The sequence below is a fragment of the Lichenostomus cassidix genome, chromosome 3, assembly GCF_008360975.1.
Source record: "Lichenostomus cassidix isolate B80296 chromosome 3, HeHo_3.0, whole genome shotgun sequence".
NCBI classification, from domain to species: Eukaryota; Metazoa; Chordata; class Aves; order Passeriformes; family Meliphagidae; genus Lichenostomus; species Lichenostomus cassidix.
This window is the reverse complement of record NC_139483.1, coordinates 9,888,963-9,914,911: the sequence shown is the minus strand read 5'-3', so window position 1 is coordinate 9,914,911 and position 25,949 is coordinate 9,888,963. Positions and strand designations below refer to the sequence as shown.

Sequence of the window (25,949 nt, the reverse complement as noted above, 5' to 3'; positions counted from 1 at the left end):
CTGGGAGGTTGAAGTGTTTCCTTTCTTTTTTTTTTTTTTTTTTTTAATGATCTGTTTGCACTGAGGCCAAACACTGAACACTTTGGCTTCAAAAATGAAAGTTTAAACAGGAGTTGTAATTGGGAGGAAGCAAAAACACAGGCACTCTTGTGCTTTCATCCACGCTGCCACGATATTTATTTTACCATTTGTTGTATTTAGTTTTATTTTTTCCTTTAAAGTAGAAGTGAAGAAGCACGTTTGTGCTGCGTGCTGCTGACTCATCAGCTCTGGGGCCAGGCTTGCCCTACTCTGTGCTCTGTGTGCAACCCCACTCACTCCCAGCCACCTGGGATCCCAAACCAGGCTGGCAGGGAATGTCCCGTGGCAGATGAAGGGTCTGGGGGACAGGGCAGGGTGTCCCTGCCCACAGGGAGGTCTCCTCCTCTCCCTCCCCAGTGAGAGCATGCGAGGCAGTGTGGGAGAGGGATGAGGACACAGGGCTGGAGGCTGGCAGTGTGGGAAGGGATGGACCACCTCTATTGGCAGCAAATCAGTTCAGAGTCATAATGAAACCATAGGGAAGGATCTCACTCCTCCTCCCTGCAATCTTTGTCTTGGAAGTGCCAATCCAAGCACTGGTTAGCTCATGTTAGACAGACATGGATGGAGGACGAGACTTTTATGTGCTGTGCTCAACACAAAGCAGCAGGTGAAGCCCTACTCTAGCAGAACCGTGTAGGAGCACTTCTACCAAGCTCAGGAAGAGCCCTGCAGGCAGCCAGCTTGCAGGGACAGGCTTGGGGAGTTTCAGGAAGCTTCAAAATTGAGTAAATAACAATAAGCAGAAATAAAATAATAAATCAGAAATGGGTTACCTGCTCTGATGGAATGGCTCTCGTATTTCCTTCAAAAAGAAAAAAACACAACAGGAACACCCACCGTTATTTACATTCCATTTAACTCACTGAAAAACCCAAACAAACAGAGGTATTAGGTAACTTTTACTTTTGTTTTTTTTTAACAAAACAAAGCTATTTTATATCATGTTATTCAATGGATGAATTAAAATATTAAAGATATAGTTTATACAAGCCAATACATGCAGGATATATATTCCCTCAAACACCACAACAAGTTAAAACAACCACGATTTTTGTGGATAAGGCAGTGTGGAGATGCAAGGCCAGCAGCAGACTGGGGATCCCATGCAGTCTCAACTTGGTGGAGAGCTGTTGCAGGACAGGAATTGGCACATGGGGACAGAGCTGTGGCTGTATGATACCTCTGTCCCTGCACTGGGGTAGCTCAGGGGTGCTGGGGCTTGGCACGGGCTGCCTGCCTGAGTGCTCACCTCCTGTCTTGGGAGGGCTTTGCAGCCTGTGTGCTGCCAGGTTGCTGCAGGAGCTGCTGGAGGATGAGGCTTCATGTTACAGCTTGAGCTGAATTAACAGCTGCCAACATCAAACAGGAGTCCTGCTGCAGGCAATGTCCTTCTGCCCCTCGTTTGGTGCTGTCTGTGGTGTCTTCTAATCCCCACACAGGGCAGGTCGGTTCATGGGATGGACAAAATCCCACAGGAAAGAAAATTAACAACCTTTTTGGGTCGGGTTAATGAGCTGTTGGCTCCCTGTGCAATCCTGTGAATGTGGGTGGCAGAAGGTGGTGAGGGGGCAGCAGGACTGTCCCGTTGTGATGGTGGCAAGCTGCTGGTGGAAGTGTATCCATAACTGACTTGTTTGGAATTATCTCTTTCAGCTGTGGCTGTAGGAACCACCTCAGCTCCCCTGGAGGTGCCTGCAGATTGGCTCTGTTCCTACCTACCTGTCAGAGCAGCCATGGGACACCCAGGCAGGGCAGGAGATAAAAATCCTCGTCTCGCCCCTTGTGCAAACACTGACCTATCCCTGCCTGGCTGACTTCATGGACAGCTCTTTAACCATGACCTCCTCGTGCTGGACTGCTCCTCTGCTGAGCTGCTGTGCCCCCTGGGCATGGCTGTGGTGGGAATACCAAGAAGTGCTGAAGCAGGGCAGCCACCTTTGCTCCAGAGCCTCACAGAAGCCTTGTGAGCTGCTGCTTCCTGAGCCAGGGAAGCATGGAGGGTCTGCTGCTGCTTGGCTCCTGCACAGAGTGACAGAGCCACAACGACCAAGAGTAACAAACCCTGCCTGTTTTTGCTAAGTCATGGATACTGCTCCAAGATAAGGAGATTCAGGAGACCAGTTGACTTATTCTACCTTCCATGGGCTGGTAGCTGAGTCCTCCTGCCTCTCCCTGCTAGGAATACACAAACCAAGCTCACGCTGCAATGCCACTGCCTTATTTTTCCTCCTGGATCCAAATGAATTTTCAAGATACCAATTACTAGTATTTCTAGATTCAACCCCTTGTTCCTGTTTGAAAGAGACTTGTTCACTTACCTTCCTGGCTGCTGGAAAAGGTTTTCCTGCTCAGGAAGGTGGTCTGGCCATCCGCTCCAGGCTCAGCATCCTCTGCCTGTCTGCAGCTGGTGGGTCTTGGAAAACAAAACAGAAGTGATAGAAGGGGAGGGACCAATGACTGCAACTGGGGACACACTGCAGAGCAGAGCAAAGCTGGTATGTTTGTTTTCTTTCTTTTCAAGTATACAGCAGCCTGTGTAATGTCCTGGCTACAAACTGTAGCTCTTTTCTATCAGATGCCAGTAGGTTTGTTGACTGAGCGTCACTAGGATTGCTTGTTTGGCCATGCAGTCACTCCAGCACCGTCCTGTCATTCAAAGATGAGGTATAAGGCTGCTGTTTTTTTGGAGCAATTACAGGTTTTTTAAGAAGGACAGGCTGGGGATGTGCAGCGCACACTGCAGGCACCAGGCACTGCTGGCAGCCCTGCGTGGAGGAAGTTGGGCAGATGCCAGGAGAGGAGGATATCAGACCCAAAATACAGCACTGATTTTCTGCAATTTTTGCAGTTAAACCCTGTCCCCACACCACTTCCATCACTGAAATCCAAGCTGTGAAGGAGGTGCAGGGAGGAAAGCACCAGCTTTGTGTTATGGAAAATGCAGATGGATTTTTTTTCTTTTTCCTTTTTTTTTTTTTTGGTTTTGCTGGTCTTGTTTTCTTCACTCGTCATTAATCTCTGCTTACACAGGCATGTGGAAAGGCAATCCATTCCCAGTGCAGTGGAACTGGAAACCTGGAAGCTGTGCTGTGCCATCTTGGCTTGCTGACACGCCGCTCGTCCTGCCATCCCCAACCTGCCAAGCGTTCAGTGAAGTCCAAGGGAGCATTGCCTTCATCAAGAATGAGTCAAGTAGAGAAAATAAACTAAACATCCAATGCCAGGCCAACTGGGAACTCTTTAGGGAGGATTCTCATCAATTGGGTAGCTTTTGCTCCTCTGTGGATACAGTCACATTGGACTCAAGTAGTGTTTTACTCGAGGGTGGCTTTCAGGTACCACAGCGGTGTAGCTGTGAGAATAAAAACTTCTGTGCAGCACCCAATTCCTTCACTGCCACAGTGCGAAATCTCACTCAGCTTTGATAATACAAATAATACATTCCAGGCACAAAACCCCCTTAATTACTGATGAGAACATAAATAATTAAAGAAAAAGCTCAGATTTTCCCTGAGCCTTTGTCTTCCCACTACCAGTCAGGCGACGGCTATGCAAGCAGCTGGGCATATGTAAAGCAACTAAAAGCACCTCTCCTCATCAGCTTTCTGGAGACATTTTTAAGCTGCAGTAATGCAACTCTCCCATCACACTAAGCTTTATTGTTCAGTACAAGAAACTAAGAAACTTTATTGGAGGCCAGATTATGCTGGTTGCAAAAGCAGGGGGATTCTTCTGCTCTTCGACCCCATTATCTCCTCCGTAGTGTCTTGATCAGCTTTCTTACACACAGCCTCAGATTCTGCCCAGACCCACAAATTGCTTTTTTGGCTGCCAAATTGCCATAACCCTTCTGTTTTTATGTTTTAAAAGAGCTTAAAACCCTCCATCCTCTTTGGATGTGTCTTTAAAATTGACCAGTACTGGGAGGATTTCATGTATATCCGAAGGCTTAGAAGAAGATGTTACCTCTACTGAGCTTCTAGTTTTAGAGTCAACAGACATGAAAAGCCCAGCGGGGATAAAAGGAACTTAACCAGTTCTGTCTAATGCATATAAATCTACCTAAGAGCTCAAGGCACTGGAAGTACTCAATGCACTACATTTATCTCAGTCTAAGATACAGAAATGGGTCTTCAGCACACATGCCACATGTCCCATTTTGATGCCAAGTTAATATGAATTAAGAGACTGAGATGAATAAACAAGGTCAGTCTGGGCTGGGCCAAGTTGAATCAATGTAAAATAATTGTCAGTATTTTCTGTCAGCAGCGCTGGTTTATCTTGGCTCGGGATTCTTGGTGCTATAGATTATAAAATGTTTTCAGTGGAACAGTTGGCAGACATTTTATTGATTTTTCTTTGTTTTGTGAATGCTGGAAAAATTTCCATTAAGTATACACACCGTTCATGTGATGAAGCCAAATTGCTTTTTCAAACTTTTCTTTCTTCAAGTGTGCTAATGCGTTAATACACTAGCAATCTAATTTAATCAAGAGGGCCTTTGTCTGGAATCAAGAGGCCATGGAGCATACCTTGATGCATCTCGAGCACTTTAGGGCTAAGAAGAGTTAATTTTGTATTTTCAAGGTGCAACATGCACACTGACTGATTAATCTGCCCTTCTGAATTCGGTAATGTATTATCTCAGTTTTACAGATGTAGAAATCGAGAGTGCAACTCTGCACAAAGCCATCTCTATCTGCCTGCTGCTGCATTCTTGAGGCACATGAAGCTCCTGGGCTGAGCAGTGGCAAAGAGTGAGAAGGAAGAGAAGGAAGAAAAGAGAGGGAAAGCTGCAGCAACCAGGCAGGAGCAGCACTGCTGAGCTGCTGGATCCCACTCCTGACATGAATTTCCTACACCACACCACCACATCCCTGCATCACACCTCTTAATAGAGTTACTCTGGAACTGAAAGCCACCTGGGCAGATGAAGCAGCTGGTAGGATTACACCTGGACCTGGCAGACATTATTTCTCAGCCTACATTCTTGCTATTTTAAGACTGGGTTTGCTTCCTGGTTAAAGAGGACTTTTGAAAAAGGTGGAAGAACAAACAGAAGTGCTATAATGGTGATGAATACTTACTTTAATTGCATGGAACAGTCAAGTAGGAGTAAGAAATCCATTTAATGTTGTTTCTTATGTGACACACAAAAGGGGATGCTGTGGTATAACTCTAATTCTCTCCCGCTACGCTGATTTAATAACCAACATGTGCAGATCTGAAAGATGCCATTAACACTTCCTGAGGTTTGGTCAGTGATGCTACAGATTCAAAACATTTAAACCTGTATATGCTTGTGAGCTTCCATAAAAACCTTGTAGAGAAGTAGGAATATGTGTATTTTGAAGTACATAACAAGAAAGTTTTATGATAAAAATCACCATGATGATAAAGACTCTTGCCTTCTATGCTAATCACTTGTATTAAAAGAATAGATAGCCTAAGTAAAATGGGAGTATTTCTGGTTTGGGAGATGGGGACTAAGTAGATGGATAATGAGGCAGAGGAGTGAGTGCAGGCACAGCTCTGTGTGACTCTGGTGCCAGACTCTGGCATGGTCACAGCACTCACTGGGTGACTCACCCAGAAATAAGCTGTGTCACAGGCACTCAATCAGTTCCTTTGTGTGGCTGAGAGGATCAGCATGCTACCTTGATCAGCATGCTCTGAACAGCAGCATCCAAACTATTCTCCTCAAGTACAGGCTTCTGCTGCAGGGTTATGCTGATCAAAATGTTTTCATAAACAGGTAACAAGAATAATGAGAGGACAAGGACTGCCAGGCTGACACTTGGAAGGAGAGAAGGCAATGGTCAATGCCAAATGTAAGCCAGAGGTGAGATCTTTATCTTACAAACTTTTCACTATACTGTGCATTGTTGGTGGTATTTAACAGTTCTCTTTATGTTAGAGTGAAAGAAATCAGAAAGCAAATGAAACGCTGCTCTCTGGAACGTTGTCCTGAAATCTTCACTGCCCATAACCTTGTGTGTGTTTGTATGGCTCAGGAAGTTGACTACAGCTCTCCACTGGCAGCAACACTATTGCTGCTTCCATAAAACACCATGGATTTAAATCCAGAATAAGTTCTCAAAGAAACAAACCCTTGAAATTGTTTTATGAATGGTTATTTAGTTTGCAGCCTCTTCTGTCCATTTTCTGTCCCTGTCTTCACCAGACTATGGCTTTCCTAGTCAAGAAAAGGAGATGAGGATGTGAAGAGTTAGTTGAAGTGATTTTTTTAATCACACAGCCTGAAAATTGGGCTCCAGTCATACATATGCAGATGTCAGACTCCCTGAAGGGCATCAGAAACAAGGTTTATTAAGCAAATGAAACCTAAGTGCCTTCTGCTAGTCTTCACTGTGCCCTTGCCTGGGACTTCTGCCTAGGTGTAACTCATGAGACATGCTTCAGCTGTCCCAAAAGCTGAAACACCAAAAATAAAGAAGTATGTGCTGGAGAGGAGCTTCTGGGAAGTTGAGCAAAATGCAGATTTGGGACAGCATCGGGGTCTGACAGGGGTGTTTGTGATAGAAACGCAGTAATGTAATAACTGGTGTGACTAGCTGGTACAAAGATGGAAAGCCAAGGCAGATAAGAAATTACTCTGAAAGAAGAAAGAACAGCCATTGGATACTCTTGCTGAACAACTGCAAAGCCCTGGTGTGGTGTCTTGCAGGAACTTAAAGAACCACTGCTACCCAGAAGAAGCCAATTACAAACCCTGGTAAATCTCTGGTAATGCCAGAGTATCTTGGACAGAGAGATGAAACATTGCAATGACTGCAGAACAGAGAATGGCCCTATTTATGCAGGCTCCCAACACTAAAATTTCCTTTCTTTATAGAGATTTCCTCACACAAAGAAGTCTGAGGCAGGCTTGTCAGAAGAATGACTCTGTGAAACTGGAGGCAAACCAAGTCACAGTTAGGTGCTTGTAACCATCTGTGGCTTTCTTTAAGCACAGGGAAGAAGTTGTTGGAGTCACCTGTGCCTCAGCAGGTGATCTTCCCAGCTGGCTGGTGTTGTCACAGGGAGTGCCTTCGAAACCTAAATTCTTGTTGGCAGGCTTCAAGCAGCTGTGGCCAGCCAGGGGAGCCGTGAGAAGTTTTCTTCCATAGCCTTGTAAGTGACAACCCAAAGCTCTGGCCTCTCCCGGCAGAGGTCAGCTCCATCTCCAGGTGTCCGCAGGCGGAGGAGCTGGGACACGGGTGGGAGCTTGCTTTATGCTCTCCAACCAAAAGCCTTGGGAAATCCAAGCAGTTTACGTGGCTCTGGTGATTGCAAGGAACCACTCCTGAGGCTCAGCAACTTCTGGTGACCCAGCTGGGGAGGTGCAGGCAAATGTGGTCAGGTGGGGAGCCCAGGAGTTGGGGGAAAGCTGAACTCTCAGTCTCTCTCCCAGGACGCCTGAGGAAGGCAGACGTGGGACTGCCAGATCTGTGTGAGTCATAGCAACCTCTGAAAGCGAAAAGGTGAGCTGAAGGGAGGGAGGATAGCGTGTTTGTACCTTGGGATCAGAGGCGTGTTGGGATTAGTCTCTGCTCTGGTGCGCTGTTAAAGGAGCTCCTTTTATTGGAGCACTTGGAGAGCCCTCTCCAGACAACGCAGTCTCCTCCAGTGTGGAGACTGGCTTTATTATTTGCCCATATCAACATGGTGCTATCTTCACCCCCAAAGTTGATATGGAATAACTGTGCATTGTATTTTTAAAGGCAGGCCCCACCTCCAAACCCATTAGATAGCTCTGGAAGCTTTAGAGCATATCCTGTATCCTAAAGGTTGTGGGCTGTGTATGAAATAAATACTTCACTAGTGGTGTGCAGCTGGTAACACTTCCTGCTGAAAAAGCTCAATGTCCCCATATTAGGGGAGACAGAAAACTAGTTATCATACAGATTTCCAGAAAGAGAAAGTAATATCTGTTTTGCCCACATGAACTGTGTGTTCAGCACAGTTATGATAAAATGGTTAGGATGAACGCAATGTGGAAGTTCAATGTCATAAGCACACTAGATTTACTAAAAACATTCCTATATATACAGTAGGCATAGGAAAAAAGTCTCTTTATACTACACATTTATATACTCACTGGGAACAAATAACTGTTCTTTTCTACCAAGAATGAATGAAGAAAAATAAGAGAAACAAATAATTTTTGAATCTTTGCAGAAGAGCTGTTCCTTTCTAATTTCCTATCCATTGCAAGATGGTGCACAGGTTCACTATCAACAAAAGTGTTGGGAAAAAACCCCAGTCACCCATACTGTTGTTTCTCTCATAGCTAAGTTCAAGGTTTTAACCAACTTCAGAAGAAGGGCACTCTCAAAAGTTCATCCCAGGGATTTTGATCATAGGGTAGTGGTGTGCTTACAGAAATCTGTAAAGATCATGTCAAGTTTTAAAAGTTCTGTTCACCACGTGCAACTGTTAATTTGCTGCATTTCCATTGCTCTGTATCTCTTTTCTCCACATACAACAAATAAGGCTGCCTTTGCCCAAATTATTTTATTTGAAAATGGTTGTGCTAGTGTGTGTTAAAAGCTTGTAAACTGTCTATGTTTCAGGAGATTTCTTTTAGTTCATGCCGTGTCCTTCAGGCTTCCAGGTTTTTCTTTGGTCCCCCTTACTGTCTTAATATATTATCCTGCTTACAGTCATGATGCAGACAACAACAGCAGTTGTCAGGAAGGTTCAGAATATCAAACATAAATTTCAAAACTATTTGCAACTCACCTGTGGGAGCTGCTCTGAACTGGTGGTCTGTCAGTAGGCAGGTTGCACTCTCCTCCCTGCTCTGGAGATTGGTCAATGAAAGCTTCACAAGGTGGCTCTTCTTCGTCTGACTGCCCCAGAAGCTCTGTTAAGATGAATCAAGGTATCACATTTATTGAGTTTGAAAGTACCGAGTGGCTAACTGTTTGTCTTGGATGTCCATAAGGACAAGAGTGTCCTCTCTTGCAATGGATCAAACTGAATGGAAACCCACATGCTTCCACAGCTTTCACCCTTGGCTTTTCCCTTGGAAAGGAGACCAAGCAGCCAATGACCAGCAACAAGAAACATGTCCAAGAGCTTTTGAAAGGCAGAGAGTGAGTGTGTATTGGCTTTGGTTAGCAAGGAGGAAATGCCTTCTCTAAATTGTCAACTACTGAAGGTCCAGCTGGCTGCCAAAGGCTGCTGCACATGAGCATTTCCCTGCTGCCATAGGGATCAAAGTCTTACCAATTGGACTAGTTCCCCAGCAGGGTATGTGTAACTCCTTCCTTTAAAAATAAAGTCTTCCCTTAGCTTTATTTTAAAATATTTTGTTTCACAATCAAGACCTGAAGTCTCCAGTAGGTGAAGCATGGGCTTCCAATTCACAAGTTCCAGTATGAGCCTTTTGGTAAAAGAAATTGTTTAAAAATATCTGAACCACTTAAAAAATATAGAGGAGGAATTTCATATTCTAGGTATGAGACTTTAAATAAATAAATAAAAAATTTAATCAAACCGCAGGCTAGCAGAGTTTGGATTAAGGGAAAAAAAATCCTGTTACAGATAAAGACTTTAAAAGACTTTTCTCAAAATTGTAAGACCCTTTTGCATTTTTTCCTCTTCTAATCCTGCTTTTCTCCCCTTGTTCTCCACCTCCTTGGATCCTGTGTGAGCTAATCTGCATGATACCCATGGCAGCACCGTGGGCAGCGGGGAGGATGGAACACCCTGGCCAGTGTTGCCACACTGCTGGTTTACATTTTGTCTGGAGACGCGGAACGCTCGCTGGCTTAGGAGGGCAAATCTCCTCCTAAGCGTTTCTGAACCTCAGAGTCCTAAAAATTCAATACCATAGGACTGCTGGGGACTATTCCCACCCTTCATGCTACCTAAATATCACTGGATCTGTGGTGTGAAGGAGGGTGAAGCGTGGCAAGGCTTGGCTTTCCCAGGTGGATGATATTCTCTGTCTGCGCTGCTGTTTCCCACATGCAGAACAATGTGGGGAATAGTTGCAAATGGCCAACTCGGTTGAAGGCAGCACACCTCAAGCACACACACCACACTACAATAAATAAAGGTGCTAAACCAGCACTGGTGCAATTTCTCCTCCACCTTGAATAAAAAATCCAAAGAGGAATAAAAGCAGAGGGGAAAACAGGTACAGGCAATGCTTTACATCTCAGAACTCAACTCCAAGGCAAGTAAGGGAGTTTTCTCGGAAGATGTCTTCTTGGAGCCTTGCAGAGTGAGAAGCCAAGAGAAGGAAGGGAACAATATTGAGAACTTATGAAGGTTTGTGAGAAGCTGCTTTTCATATACGTGAAAAACTCCAGGAAAGGGCTTAATCAAAATTCCTGTTGATGGGGAAAAAATAATTAGGCAAAAACCATTGCAGGTCTTGTGTCACAAACTTTACCAGCCTCTGCTTGGGAACACAGCTCTCATTGCTGTGCTTCCACCTGAAACTGAGTCTTTGGTCCTGAAGAGCCTCCCTCTTCACTTGGCCTTAGTTTGTTAAGAAACAGAATGTCAGACCTTTTAATTTGCAAAATGTCAAAGCTCAGATGTACAGTGCGAGTCAAGCAGCTGTAAGTAATTTTTCTTTTCTCTTTTTTTCTCTTTCCACTTCCTCAGTAACATCTAAGGCCTACATAACTTACCCCCTTTAAGTTACAAACTTTCACCAATATAAGATGTCCATGACTTCTCAGCCATTGAGACTGAGTGGGTGCATTTCAGAATATACAACCCTGAGAGATGCCAAAAGATGAGTGTGTATTGAGAAAAGAAACAAATTAGAATTGGGTCAAGTTTGTGTTGATCTCTTTCCATCACACTACTTTGTGTATTCTTGTCCCTGCTGAGAACCAGAGCTGAGAAAATCCCAGTCCTCTCACCAATCACTTCAGTGTAACTCATGCATGTGCTTCAGGAAGCTTTTTAACTTGGAGTGGCTACAATTTGGATGTATAGAGCCCTTGTGTACCATATTTCTAATATATGAATGCTATGAGCAATTAATTATAGCATGGCCAGTGACTTTGATATTTTGAGCTGGGAATATAGCAGAGCTACACCTTGTTAAATAATGCTACTGAATCCATAGGAACCTCATGGAAAACAGAGCAGTCTGGCATCTGCAAGCACAAAACCAGGGGAAGAGCAAGGTTCTCACCCATAAGAGCACAAATAGATTTCTCTGCACTTTCATATCTCAAATAAATATCTGGAACTGACCTCAAGTTATGAGCATTGAACCTGCTCCAGTCTGGGGTTACAGCTGCAGTGTAGAACAGTTGATAGGATCAGATGCCAAGAGTGGTGCAAAGCCACAAACCCATCAGATACGAGCTACAGAGTAAAGAAATAAATATTTTTGTTGTGGGACACAGACTCAGTTCCCTGTGAGAAGTGCTAAAACAGGAAAAACAAACGCACAAGGAACGCTGTTTAAACAACGCAGCCCTTCTCAAACTACAGGGAACATATTCCACTTTTAATTGAAAAGAGAAGGATTTTGGCATCAATGCCACAGAGGTGGGAGAGAGTGGTGGTCCTCACATTTAGACCTAGGGTTTGGTGCTTAATAGAGACCTGACTTGTGCTAGCACTGGAGGGATCACAAGTTTCACCTGAGATTTTGTATTCAGGCAACCTGGGATACTCCTTTGGCTTCTTGCACAATAAACTCTTGCTGTTTTAAATTCTGGCCAACTATTTGCTTAGGATCTGGGGATTTGAATCTGAATTTGAATTTCAAAAACTCCAGAGCTGGTATTGCGGTTAGTGTTGTGGTTTCATCATTAAACTCATTTATCAGATGCAATAATACTTTTTTTTTTGTGCTAAAAATATTTTAAAAATCCCATTTGTCGTGATCAATATTGGGATAATATTGTGTGCACCCAACCTCACAATGCATACTCTGCATTTCCCAAATTCGGTGGTAATTGCTATTGCTACATCAAACGCCTGTCTGAAAGAGCCAAATATCTTTCTTTACAAGTCCAGTGAAAGTTTTCCTAAGCTTTAATGAGCAGCATGCTCTCTAGGTAATGCATGGCAGGTGATGAGATATCACGCCTTCCCTGCCCATACATCTGTCATTATTTAACCATATCTACTCTCTTTTGAATCTGTGTCTGCAAATCAGAAGCCTTTTCCATTCTCCAGTATCCTCCACTGGACTTTCAGGGATAAAAATGCATTTCAAAACGTGCAAATCCGTGGCCAAGCGAAAATCTCCTTTTAATATTGTTTGCAAAATTGACAGCTCTACTTAACAGAAGCCATTAAATTATTTACAAAGTAGCAGCTGCTCTTGTAGCAGCCTTTTTTGGGCGTGAAAAATAAACTAGTTGATAAGCGGGAGATAAGCCATTTGACTTCCTCTTTGTGTGCCTGGCATGGTATGCAGAGCCAATTCTGTACAATCTGATGTTTACAGAGCAATCCTCGTGTACGACCTCCTTAGGCAACAGGGACACAAGAAGCTTTTAAAACGCTGAAGCAAGCATTTAATCAGAACTCTTCATGCTGATCTTAGAAAAATTCAATAAGTTCAAAAAATGTAACTCCTTCTAGAGATAAAATATCACTTTTTTTTTTGCTTCGGGAATTGCAAATATATCCCAACAAACTCTCAGTGAACCACACAGACTTTAGCCACATTGCTGTTTTACTAAAAAACAAGAGGAAAATAGTGGCATTTTTCTGAGAGAAACAAATAATAGGTCTGAAGAAATGCAAATTGTTAATTCAAGTGAGTGCTGTAAAACAGCAGAGGTTACTAACAATCACACTTTTTTTCTTTTAGGCATTTAAACAAATTAATTTTTTTTACCTTAACAGCTAATTCTATGTAAATAAGTTTGTATCTCCTCTTATTATGCAGTAACTTTTTTTCATTTAAGTGGTTATTTTTACCTGTTGAAAGCAAGCTCTCGTGATTTTATGAGTTTTTGGGGATTTTTTAAAAGACAAATAATTGCTGTGGAAGGCATGAGTTTGAGCACGATTTCACACGAAGTTGTGATAACTTAATTCTATCCCAGGTTTTCTCAAACGACATGAAGCTATTTCTAAAGCCACTGCATAAAACTCTCCTGGTATCAAAATCAGTGGGAACTTCCATTGTCAATTTGAGTGTGGTCAGCCCTTTTTTCTGGCTACAATTGTTCCCCTGAAAATGTCTTTCTAAATACACATATTCTAATAAAATTGTTTCATTTCAACAATTTCCTGCAGGGAAACCACAGAGGCTTTGTTTGTGAGTGTGGAAAAATGTAACTCTAAACTTCTTTGCTTCTTCTCAGCTAGTTTTCCATGGATTTTTATTTTTAGATTATTCTTGTGTTGTTTTGTTAATTCCCAAGGCTGACATGTTTGCATTTCAGAAATACAAATTGTCGAAATATTGGTTTTATAGTACTTCTAAAACTCATTGAGAACAGCTGTTACTGTTTAGAGAGCTGGATAAGATTAATTCTGAAATTAAATCTGAATATGTCCCATTTCTCTTGTAATTTAAAAATTTGATGCCTGAGAAGATAAGGCACTTCAATCACTACTAGTAGAATCAACCCTTAATAGCAGCATAACATGTCATTATTTCCCTAGTTGGATAGTAGGGGTATTAGCAGCAGCAAAACTCCTCTAGTGGGTGTGCCAGGAAATTTAAGAATTAATATAAAAGTTATGTGATAAAACGAAAGAAGTAGCTAACATTTGTAAACAACTTTTCTTTTTTTTATACTGTAGACAGTTATATTTCACTTAGCAGTCTCCTGCAGCTTGCTGTGAAACCTGGCTTTAAAACTTTCTGCAAATGGAAATGCTGAGTCTTTACTAGCCTTGGCTGAGATTTCAATCTCTACCACTCGTTTGCTCTGCTAGAATCACACACAAAATTAAGCTAACCACTATACAGCCTGAATAGTTAATTTTATATCTCCCTGAAGCCTAAGCAATCAGGTTCCCTAGGAACTACCCCAGCAGTGCCAATATTAATTAATTAAAAAAAAAAAAGAAAGAAGGTGTGTCTTACAGGGTGATCCAGATGTGGTAGTACCAGATGTGGTAGTACCAAGCCACGTTGAGTCTCCAGCTGCAAGAGACTGAATAACCAAGGATTTGCTTCAATTCCAGGCTGTCTCACTTCAAAGGCTTGCCTGGTGTCTCAGCAATAGAGATGCTGCACCTCTAGATGTTATCAGGTTTCCCAGCCCGTGTGAAGCTTGCCTGGCAATGCTGGCAAGTGGGCTGTTCTCCTCTCCCAGTGGATGCCTGAGAACCAGCTGGAGTGCCAGGATGAGCAACCTTTGGCTGCTACTGCTCAGCAATTACAGCCGGCACAGGAGGCACGGCAGCCCTGGTGACTAGGCAATGGCTTTGTTTGGGAAGTGATGCTTTAGACAAAGTCTTTATTTCTCCTTATTTTCCTTTTTTTCCTTTTAGGTGACTCTCTAGAAACAGCTGTTCTAAAGGAAAGTCATGGAAAAGCTGCTGTGGAGCAGAGCCATTCCCACTGTTTGGGGCGCAGGCTGCAGCAGTGGCACTGTGGGCACACGGAGCATCCCAGCAAAAGCGTTCAGGGAAGATCTCATTATATATAAGTGATGCTCCAGAGACTCCACATCGGGAAAAGCGCCTGTGGCATTGCAAGCCCCAACCCACAACGGGCAGAGCCGGCGCTGCCGAACCTGCGTGTTCCTTCAGCTGCTCTCCGTGACGCCTTCTGCATGGGGCACACCCTCTGCTTGGCACTTCCAGCTCAAGGACCCAGCTCCTCCACTCCTGGCTTCTGCCCTCAAGGGCATCCAGAGCAGGGAGAAGTGCCGGCCAGACCGGAGGCAGGTAGGCTCCGGGGAGAAGAAAACCATTCCAAGGGGTTAATTGAAAAATAAATGCATCTGCAAACACGAGATGCAGAATGGGAGGCTGCAAATGAATGCTGCCAGCTGGAAGCTGGCCAAACTGATAAAGTAGAAAAGAAATTGAGGGTAAAATGTTTTTGATGCTGAAGGCTTGGAGTTCAAAGAGGAGCTCAAGGAAACTCCCAGACACCAAGTCCATACAAAGAGGCTCTAGGCAAACACAGGCCTTCTGCAGGACAGCTTTATCCCAGTTTCCAAGAGGCAGTGGTTCAAATGCATGGTTAAGGGATATCTTTTAGCATCTGGGAGCTCTTCTACAAGGAAAGATGATGCCCACAGGTGAGCAATGGCTGAGGGGCAAAAGAAGTTGCTTTCCACAGGGAAGAGGATGAGAAGTGCACCTGCCCACGTTGGGTTGGAAGAACAATGTGTAACTGCGGATGTATTTTCATGGCTTGGTAGAAAAGGCAGAAGGGAGCTGGTCCTCCAGGCCAGGAGGTGAGGGCAAGGCTGGAGGTCACTCTGCCTCCCCAGGAGCACCAGCTCCTGTCCACATCAGGAGTGGAGTTCTGATGGCGACCTATTTTCCACCAGGTAGATAAGGACTGTAGGACTGAAACTAGAAATTCCTAAATCCCAGGGACAAAATACCTTGGTTTTATTTTTTATGTTGGTTTTTTTTTGGTTTTTTTTGTTTAATGGGCTACTCTTTTCCAAGTGGTGGACTGGGAGCAGGAAAGCCACCTTCTTTCACTGGACCAGGAAGCTGGACTCAAAACAGAGGATGGGACAACTGGTGATGTGTTTCTCTGGTATAGCACTCTCTGTGCCAGCCCCTCCTCTCATGGTTTGGTGACAAGGACCCTGCATTTCCAATATTGTCCCTCCCTGTGTAACCAGACCATCTTGGTCTGCAGAAAGCCATTTTTCTTAATCGGCTCCTAGTGCAGGAATTGTATTTCTGGGTGGGAAAGTCGTAGTATCCACACTTTTTGAGCAGGTGCACAACTATGCCATAGCATTGGAGCAAGGCTAGAGTTCAAGAGTTAGGTAATTGTATCTCTCTCAAAAAGGAATTGCCTCAGACCAGTTAATTTGTCAAGATAACGAATTGCAGCAATTCTCCTCATTTGGAGCTGGGCCACTAACACTGATCTGAACTGTATTTAAACTCTTGATGACAGAGACTGAAAAAGATATTGCAATACTGGAGGTACAGGTTCCTAAAGCAAAACTGCATGTACAGCTGGAGTTGAGAGGCAGCAAGGGCATGCGAGTACACATCCTGCATATCCCTTAGATATGAAGAAATTCCCCGGGGCACCGACTCTGGTGCCTGGGCAGGCAGAGTTCATCTTGAATCTTTGGGAGTGATTGAGGTCCAAAAAGGATAATGTAGTACCCATCAAGTCTCAGTTTCTGCAACATGAGATAACAAGAGGAGAATTTTTACCTCCCCCCTACCAAATAAAGAAACATACCCTAAAAATACTGATTTGAGATTATTGAAAGCTTTCTGGTAGCTGCAATAAAATCCCCTCTGTGGGCCTGATGCTGTGATTCCCATGGCATTGTGTTCTGTGACATATGTCAAGCATGGTTGCTGCCATATTTTTCTCTTCTGTGCCACAGCAGACATGAAAAAGTTTGGAGGAGAAGAAAAGCAGAAGAAAGCTTCAGTGAAAATGCAGGCTTAGGCCAATGAGTGTCCCCTTTCTGATGGAAGTCAAGTACACACCATGAGGTAAAATGAAATTATGTTCTTGTGTCAGGCCTTCTCCTCTGGCTGCCAGTGTTCCTTCCCCCACAAGAGAGACATGGACCAGAATAAATCCTGTACATTGACTCAGGGAAACTGAAAAGAATCTCTGACTCTGCCTTGCACTGGCACACCCTCTCCAAGAAAACAATGGATTGAAAACAAAATTAGTTGTTAACTCTGTGAGTTTGTCAGTGCCTTAAAAAGCATCAACACGAGAAATTAGATTATTTCAGAGTATTTCTGCTCAATGGCCTATTTAGGAATGAAATTACTTTCTTTCTTATGTTATTCAGGACAGTCATTCTCTACCTGTAAGTGCACTTGATTTAGAAAAGCCAAGTGGCTTTTATTTTGGAATAAGTGCATCCACAGGCAGAGTTCTTTCCAAATAGCTAATCTGGTCATTGCCACATGTAAACAATTTATGTAAACATAAATTGATGAGGATGGTAGAGAACTCATGAAGGTATGGCCTGGGACTCCTTACTCAATTTGCAAGCACTTACTTAGCCCTATCTTCCTCAGGGCTATTATGGTGATCAACAGAGCTTACAGAGAGCTAGGTTCAATTTAAACAGCATAGTCATATGTTTGAAAAAGAAATGAGCTTTTGGAAACTGCTGTCCCCCCAAGTTCCAAGTGTATTCTGATTCGGTTGATCCTCGCTTTTAAATATCTGTCAAGTGGTAATCTAGGATTTAGATCTCAGAATTGCTGATTGCCCATAGGGTTGGTCCTAAGGATGGCAGGGGGTGGAGGTGAATGTGTGCAGCCTCTTCTAGAGCAGGCGAGTGGCTGGTAAAGGGTAACTTTACATCGCCTGCAGCTGCTTTCTTGGCTTTGGCTGAAGCAGAATGTCTTGCTGTGCACAGACTGCACAGAGAGGCTTAAATGCTAGGGTAGAAAATGGAAAGAACAGATCTTTGCAAGGTGGGTTGTCATCTCGTGGGTTGTCATCTTGTACATCATGTTGGGTGCTTATCTCTTTTTCTTCCCAAGGCTTTTCTGCTGCTCCAGTGCTCCTGGGAGGGAAAGGACACCTCAGACTGGAAATGTGGGCTGAGGTTGCTCTGACTGTGTTTGCCATGGCTTAGTGTGTGTCCACACGGCGTGGCAGCAGCAAGAGCTATGTGAGAGATGCAAAGTGACCTAGATCAGCATTCCTAATTCCTGCAGCCGTGCTGCTCGTCCTGTGCAAGAGTGATGTGAGCCAAATACCAGTCATGTTAGGGACTGACCTTGTTTTCTTGGAGAAACCTGTGTAAAAATGGATATAACAACACTCTTGACACTTACCTCACAGGATGTTGTGAAGCTTAATTAAATGTGTGCAAAAGCATTTTGAGATCCTTAGATGAAAGAAGTTTTTATAAATGCAAATTATAATAATTACGGCTAGTAACCACCATCAACTACTGAAACAATTAATTCAGGTTGCCACAGGCCATCACAACAACGTGTGCAAAGAGGAATCAGCCATTTAATGACATATATGTTGCGTGAGAACTCAAAGCCTTAAAAATATTGTAAACAAAGAGGAAAAAACTAGACACTCAGGGCTTGCCTCTAAGGGTGCCAGTGGTGGAAGTTTCCTCGATTGTTTCCATCACCTCTGTGTTTGCATTGTCCCCAAAGAGAAGAGCCCACCTTAAAGACTGGATCACTGGGATAATATCCTGTCCCTATGACTTTTATATTTAACATGGCAAGCAAACTGAAAAGGACTGCAAACAGCTTGGCTTACAAAAATTTGGAAATACTTGAATATAACTCTGTTTTTGGTTAAATCTCCCTTCACCCCCGTCTCCCTCTCCCCCCACCCCAGCATCCCCAGCCCAGCCCACTTACAGCATCCCAGAATAGACTTTGGCTACAGGGCATTATCCAGCTGACTTTCCAAGGGTGAAAACAAAAGCCAAGCAATCAAGATGTGTCGGGCCAAATACTTAAAGGCCCAGTGCACACATTTAGTTGACAACCCACTGAAATCTGAACCATTTTGTTCAGCCTTTCTTGTTGCTTCAAAACTGATTTGGGCTTAAACAGCTCAAACCTACAGGTGTTTAAATGCCCTCCCTTGTCAGCAGAACAGCCTCATCAGATATGGTGTGAGGATGCAGACAGACTGGAAGAGATATCCAAAGACCCCACAGGTGAATCCCAAAGAGCAGGCTAGACCACCTGTGGCCCTCAGGCTTATTTTGCTCGCCTTTAAAGATGAAAATTCAGAGAGGTAGTAGTTACTAAGCACCCAACTTACCAAAGCAATTAGGCTAAATGCACTGCAGCTAGAAATTTAAGCAATGCACTGAATTTAATTTGAGAATTCATGGTCGTAAGGCTGAAACCTTTAATATTTAACCTAGCAGCAAATTAAATCTGTTTTCTGACCAAGTGAAAAATTTTATGCTATTGAAGTTTGAAAAGTGTGAAGCACACTCCTATTGAAAGGAGGGTTTTTTCTTTTTCTTTTAATGAAGAAAAACTTGGGACCAGTTAGCTGCTATTCCAAATAATGAAAAAATGGGAATACTACCCATAAATAAAGCCCAAATTATAAAACAGCATTGCTTTCTAACCTCTGGCAGACTAACATGTTTGTAGTCAGAGGGTTTCACAGATAAAAAAAATGTTACTCATGCTGGAAGGTTTTATGGACTAAACTTACTCTGATATCAACAAGCTTAATGTGTACCAAACCTGAAAATTCTTACATGTTTTTTTAGTCACTTTAAAAATACTGACTTTAGGATACTAAGTTGCTAATGTCTCAGGTAAGTTTTCATAAAATGAGGACCAAGTTTTTACGGGGTCTGCGTATGTCTCTGCATAGAAAATTAGCAAGAGTGATGCAATGCTTAGAAAACATGCTATACAGCTGGTACCAACACTTTGTTTTAAACCTACAAAACCTCAAACTTTATTGGGATGTGTATATATGCAAACTCTGTGCTTATATATATATGCTTATATAGATATATACTCTGTGTGTGTATATATATATCTACATCTATCTATATATATATATATATATACACACACACACACACATGAGTGCCTATATACACAAACACAGAGAATATGCATTAGGATATCCTGAAATCTGGAATCACAGAATATCCTGTTGCTAAGCACTCTTAATGACACATACACAGTGTTCTGCTCAGTGTCTCTTGGCTAAATCCTACAACAGAAGACAAAACTTGGATGCATTTTCTAAAGGCACCTCAAGGCACTAGGACATAAAAGAGGCTGGGGTATGAGCACACCTTGTTTTACCCATCTCCGGAGCGCCCTGACCGACATTTTACAATTTACCAGAAAGGTGTGGCTGAAAAGGCACTGAAGCAGACAGGGGCAGGTCCTCCCTGCTATTTGCATCCTGTCACTCACCTGCTGCAGTGCTTTGCTGCACAGACTTGCTGATAACCACCAGCGCATTCTGTGGTTTGGGTGCCCAAAGGCTTTAGAAGCTGATGTGGCTCTGTCGGCACTGAAAACCCTGACTGATGGGTTGATACTTTCCTTCCCACCCCTCACCACTTGAAGAGACTGATTTAGAGGGAAAACAGCTTTGGAAAGGGGAGACACTACACTTCATGTGCCCTGTTGAAGGGGAAACACAACCTTGTAGAAACAGTGGGTTTTTCATTCCCAGGCTGCTCCTTCCACTCCCTGGGCAGATCTTCACCTGACTGATATCCCTCAATTACAGAGTGGCAGGAATACCAGAGTGTTTTTTCTTTGTCAAACCTCACGGAGGTAGTTTACACTATACACTGCCTTCTGCAAACACCAATACTTTCTCCCTGCCTATTTAAATAAACTGTGTCAGCAGCAGCAGAGGCTGTGGACACTGCTGGGGAAGCTCAAAGCTCTGGAGGGAGCTGTGGGCAGTTCCTGGCATTGCTTGTGCTTCTGAAGGTAACCAAGGGGAAAGTCCATGGGATGCAATGCAAAAAACTGACGCCTGATGCCAGGGAAAAAAAGTCACCATGGCTCCTGCTGGTGTCTCCTCACCATCCCATTTCATTCCCTTTCTTGCTCCTCTTCTCATTGAAGTAGACAACAGGAGTTTGGAGATAAGCTTCTGTCTCAAGCAGATGCTCACCTCTTTAGAAAAAAAAAAGAAATTTATTTAAGAGAAGGTAATTAACCTACATTGCATTCTCTGATATCTGTTGAATACAGCATTGCTTGTCAGCCACTCCTTTTATCATTTAAAGTGCATTTTGTATCCATGGAAAGCAATTAATGTTCAATGGGAAAAATTTGCCCTTATAAAGGCATCTTTCCACTATCCTGCATTGCTGCAGTGATCTTTTTCCTTCCTTACACGCCACCACCAGTCCTTCACACACAGATGTGCTTCACCCAGAGATGTTTACTTCTAACTGGCTGTTCCTGTGCCCTTATAGTCCTTCCACACCAGCCTGACTCTGCTCCCTCTGCCTCTTCTCTGACTTCAGGCGGAAACCCTTCCTCATGTTTTCTGGCACATTTTTGGACTGGTTTAGGCTGCAGTTGGGAACTCAGCCCATTGCAGGGAGGATCCTGGCACCAGGATCCTTTCTGATCCGTAAAGAGTTGCTCAAAGCAACACTCTTTAATAACAGTACTCAGTGTAAAGCAGGCTTACAGCTCTCTGCTGATTTCAGGTTTATTTGACAGATGATTTTGCTTCTAAACCAGCAAAATTACCTTTGGGCTCACCTGAACTAACGGTGGCAGAGGGCCATGTGAGCAGCTTGTGCCTGGCACTTCAGCATCTTCTTCTGCCTCCCCTGGGACCCCAATGGAGCAGGGGCACAAGCAGCCACAGTGGCCAGTGCTGGGGTTTTTAAAAGTGCTTGCCTAGCTGGCTTTTCATCTGCTCCCTTTGTGCCACAAACAAGAAGAAGAACCTGATCTGAAACCACATGTGAAAATAAGGAGCTCTTCAATGTATATTTCTGCAGTCAAAATAGATGTGTAATACAGCAGGGACTTTCAATCCCCCCAACAGCACCAATATAAAGATTTAATCACTGCTATTTAAAATAATACAAAGCAAAAGAGAGTTAGGATAAATTAGAGCACTAAACTAGAGCAGAGGAGACAGCTTTCTAGGCAAGCTGAGTGGCATAAGCAGTGGGAGAACATCATCGTGGCAACTCTTAATATGAAAATGGTCAAGGATTACTTCACAGTCTTGCAATAGCAGATGGCTGGAGCCATTTAATCAGTCATCTTTTTTATTCCTAAAGCCTATAATTATCTGTTTTAAGGACAACATCAAACTGGCACACAAGATTTTTCATTTCCCATTCCCAAATTGAAGAGGGGCAGGGCTACCAAATTTTGGGAGACTTGGTTCTTGTGAAGAGAACTGCAACTGCTCAGCTTTGGGAATTGTAGCAGAGATGGTACCTGAGGATTCTTGTCCTGGCTAGGATAACCCTGGGCTGTGCAGTGCATGCTCAGGACTAACCACTTCTGTGCCATGCAATTACTAGAAATCTGGAAGTAGGTAAAAGAAAAGCCAGCTTGCTCAGATGGTTATCACAGCAGCATGGTGCTACTTGAGATTTAATCTAGCAGTATAAAGAAAAACAACACCAAATTTAAGCGATGCTCAGAACCTGTTCCGTTTCAAAACCAAAAAGGTGAAGGCAAAGCTGAATCCCAATGATCTTCTTCTCTGATCTTGGTGAAGGCTAAGCTGGTTTAGCCATTATGTTTACCTGACAAAATTTAATTTAAGTTAATGGTGAAAACATTTGCAGTTCCAAACAGAAGGCAAAAAAAATGCTATCCTAGAAATACTTCAGGTATTCTAAATATGGCTACTAAAGAATATTTTATAAATTAATTTTCTTCTAAAAATACTTTCCCCCCCAAACCCTGATTTTTATTTAAAAACTTTTAAAACTCCAGTGCATCAAAAACTGTTTGCTACATTTTGGGAAGTGTCTGAAACTTTGTTTGAAAACAATTTCAACTTCTTAATATGTGCCATGTATTTTACTATTTCTTCATCACACATAACACTGATACACCAACAACAGGCAGTATTTCTGACACAAAAAGTTGCTTTAAAACTAGTTTTTAAGTTTTATATTATTTTCTTTGGAATGAGAGGAACTTCTAGTTGTAATTTCTAAAACAGTATTCTAAGCAACTTGTGAAGGACCAGTCTATAAGCACCAATATTGTCAGGCTTCAACTTACACAGGTAATTTAACATTTGCACTGGGCAAAGCAGTTTACCTCCTGCTGACTGCAAATTACTGATAATATTTACTGTTTCTTTTACCCCAAAATAGAGTGAGATCAGTGTGAGCAAGAAACTCTTCTGGTTTTGTAAATATTACCCTTCTCTGACAACTGCAGCCCCGGGAACCTGAGACACGCTGAATGAAATGCAAACAGACTTATCTGTTAGTAAATAATTTCAATTAGGTGATGGAAAAACACCCGGAAATAAAATGTTTATTGCTTTCTTCAGCCTTTCCTTCCCCTCAGTTTCACACTGTGATTTCCCTGAGTGGACAATGAGAAGTTTAGGATGGGGGTGGGATGCCTGCACACCCCAGAGTAGCCTTTGTGTACCATGGTTGTTGTCACACTGACACCTAATGGCAAACACGAACCAGAGGATTACAGCTGATTTCCCAGGGGTGTGGGAATTTTCCAGGGCTTTTACCCTGTGTGGCAAAAATTACAGAGGATAAGTGGGCTTAGGAGGTGGACTTCACCTGGCTGTGTGTTCAGCCTGGGGGAGGGCAATGCCAGGGAGGTGACAGTGAGGGGCTCTGGCATGGGATGGTGCGGAAAGGGTGGGCAGCCTGTCACAGAGAGCTCACACAGTCCCCACAGGAAAACAAAACCATCCAAGGCTAAAAGGAGCAGCCAGAGTCATGCAGCAGGTTGGTGATGGCTGTAAAGGTCTAATTTTATACAGTTCTTAACCTGCTGTTTTATTTCTAATCCCAATGAGTAGATAGTAAAACTTTCAAACACACACAGGAATAGGTTGGGGCAGTTGATAATAATATATGAAAATAAGGCACTGATCAAAGCTTATGCTTTCTTCATGACTTATTGAGGAAAGCAGGATTTTTTCCATAATGTTTTATAGTTAAAATTGTGTTTATTACAGTGATCAGCGTGGTGCTAACTCCTCCCTTACATACCTGAGGCCATGGCTGCACAATGAGCAGGGTGATCTGGGCTCACACTGCAGCACAGGGTGCCAACACTGGCTCCATATTCACCTTTGTGATCTAAACATTCTGCCCTTTGGTGGCTCAAAGCAAGGCCTAAGGTAAGCACTTTGTAGCTGTTTTCTTCGGCTTCAGTGCATCCTATGTGTAAGATGAATAATTAATTGTAGCCATCACCTCCCATCGGCTTGATAAAAGTTTGTATTATTTAAACAGAAGTGTGGTGAAATTTAGCAGTGAACTTCAAACATGATTTAGGTTCCAAATCCTTCAGTCAGAGGGTGAGTTCATGTTAGGCTTCTGATGGCTCACCAGCATCTACCAAGTGATGTAAAATCACACCCTCAGATTATTCTGCTGGGTTTCTGGGATGGCCCCAGAACCTCCTCTTCATCTGGTGCACTTAGCAGCAAGAACATTACCAAGAGAAACTACTAAATACAGAAGAGGTAAATGAGTAACCATAGTAAGATGTAGCAGAGGTTCCATCAAGCAGAAAATACAAGCTAGCAGTTGTCATGAAGCAATGTTAATTTTTTTGAGGAAAAAAAATAAAAAAGAGAAGCCATGCTTATTTTTTAAACACGTATCTACAGGAAAGAATATTGACTTCCACGTTCCTTTACAGGGAAATTTTTTAAACTATCAATTAAGTGGTTAAACCATGGGATCTAATTTATGTGAGAACCCTACCCTAATGTTTTACTGGTGTTGTGGTGTCTCTGGGCTGGGAGGGCAGGAGGCAGAAATCAAGAGGCTGTTGCAGCTTTGATTATCATAAAGATGCAAAGGTGGGACACTGGCAGTGTGACTGCAGTAAGTGACTAATTAAAGTGAGCACCATACATGCTTATAAGCTATCATTAATGATATCTTTTCATCATATTAAAATATTTTGCCATTTCATAATATCAACATTGCAGAGATAACCAACTGCCTCACAATCTGTTTTTAAGACTGAATTTACAGTTTGAAATCTAGCACGATTCAGCACTTTTGGTATCTTGAATGCTGTGAAAAATATTATTTAAGGGGACGTATTATTCATGCATGAGTTGGGGAGTTGCAGCAGTTTCATGGCACTGAGATTTAAAGTAAAAAGAAGTCTCAGCGCCGACTTACTGAAAGGAGGGATATTTAGGGAAAAGATACTTCAAATAGCTGAAATTAAACACAGAGTGTATGTTGAGTAAAGAGAAAAGTAATTCATTCTGGATGTGCTTACTGCCTTGTGCTAGGCACTGCAGATCACCTTTTCACCAATGGTTTTTCTTAAACAACTCCCTTCTTTTCATCTTCTGGCCAAGTTTGACACTTCAGAAAGTGCATGGCTGAGAAGAGCAATGGATGCAAAGCTCCCCCTCTGGCCCTGCTGAGCTCTTCCCTATGGCTTTCACCAGCCACATTCTGATTGGAATGTCCAAGTCCTGAGACTGGATTTTAACAGGGAACTTGGTTTTGTGAGGCTGGAAGCGTTCAACAAGAACTAACATCAGGTTATCAAACAGCCTCACTCTTGTTGCGGGAATTTTTCAAGGGTGAACCATCAAGCAGTCTCTTGTGTAGGAGTCCTTGGAGGAAAACAGCCTCAACCTCCGATTTTGCCGTCGGCAATTCCACAGTATTCCCACATAAGGACCTGTGGTGTGCCTGGGGAGTGCAGTGAAAGAGGAGGAAATAAATAAATAGTCCTTCAGTGTTCTTGTTTGTTTGTTTGATCTGACACCAGATGTGCAAAGGTTCTCATATGTACAAGAGTTGCTCCCTCTGAGCACAGGGATCCTCAGCTTTCTCCTGATGCTGACTCTGCTCTGCCTGCTCACTATTTCTACAACTCACCTGCACAGGGAATACCTGGAGATAATTCTTTGGTCGGTCACTCTAAAAATCCTTAATATTGAGAGACTACAATCCAACATTAAATTGACACCTCTCATCAGCCCACCAGTGCACCTCTTTTCCAATTCCTCTGCTGTCATGCAACTGATGTGATGAATTACAGCCTGTCACATCACGTTACGTTACGCAGAG

At 43.0% G+C, this 25,949-nt stretch overlaps 1 protein-coding gene across 8 annotated transcripts in view; it reads right to left on the bottom strand.

Annotated features, from left to right (window-relative positions):
- Positions 1–25,949, bottom strand: part of WDPCP (WD repeat containing planar cell polarity effector) — a 115,227-nt gene that overhangs the window by 5,765 nt on the left and 83,513 nt on the right. For 6 of the 8 annotated variants that reach the window (XM_085054344.1, XM_085054345.1, XM_085054340.1 and 3 more), the window contains 3 exons: positions 8,830–8,953; positions 2,403–2,497; positions 858–886 (listed from right to left, as the gene is read on the bottom strand). In XM_085054344.1, the coding sequence (XP_084910470.1) occupies positions 858–886; positions 2,403–2,497; positions 8,830–8,953 (248 nt within the window). The other 2 variants (XM_085054346.1, XM_085054347.1) reach the window with 2 other exon arrangements.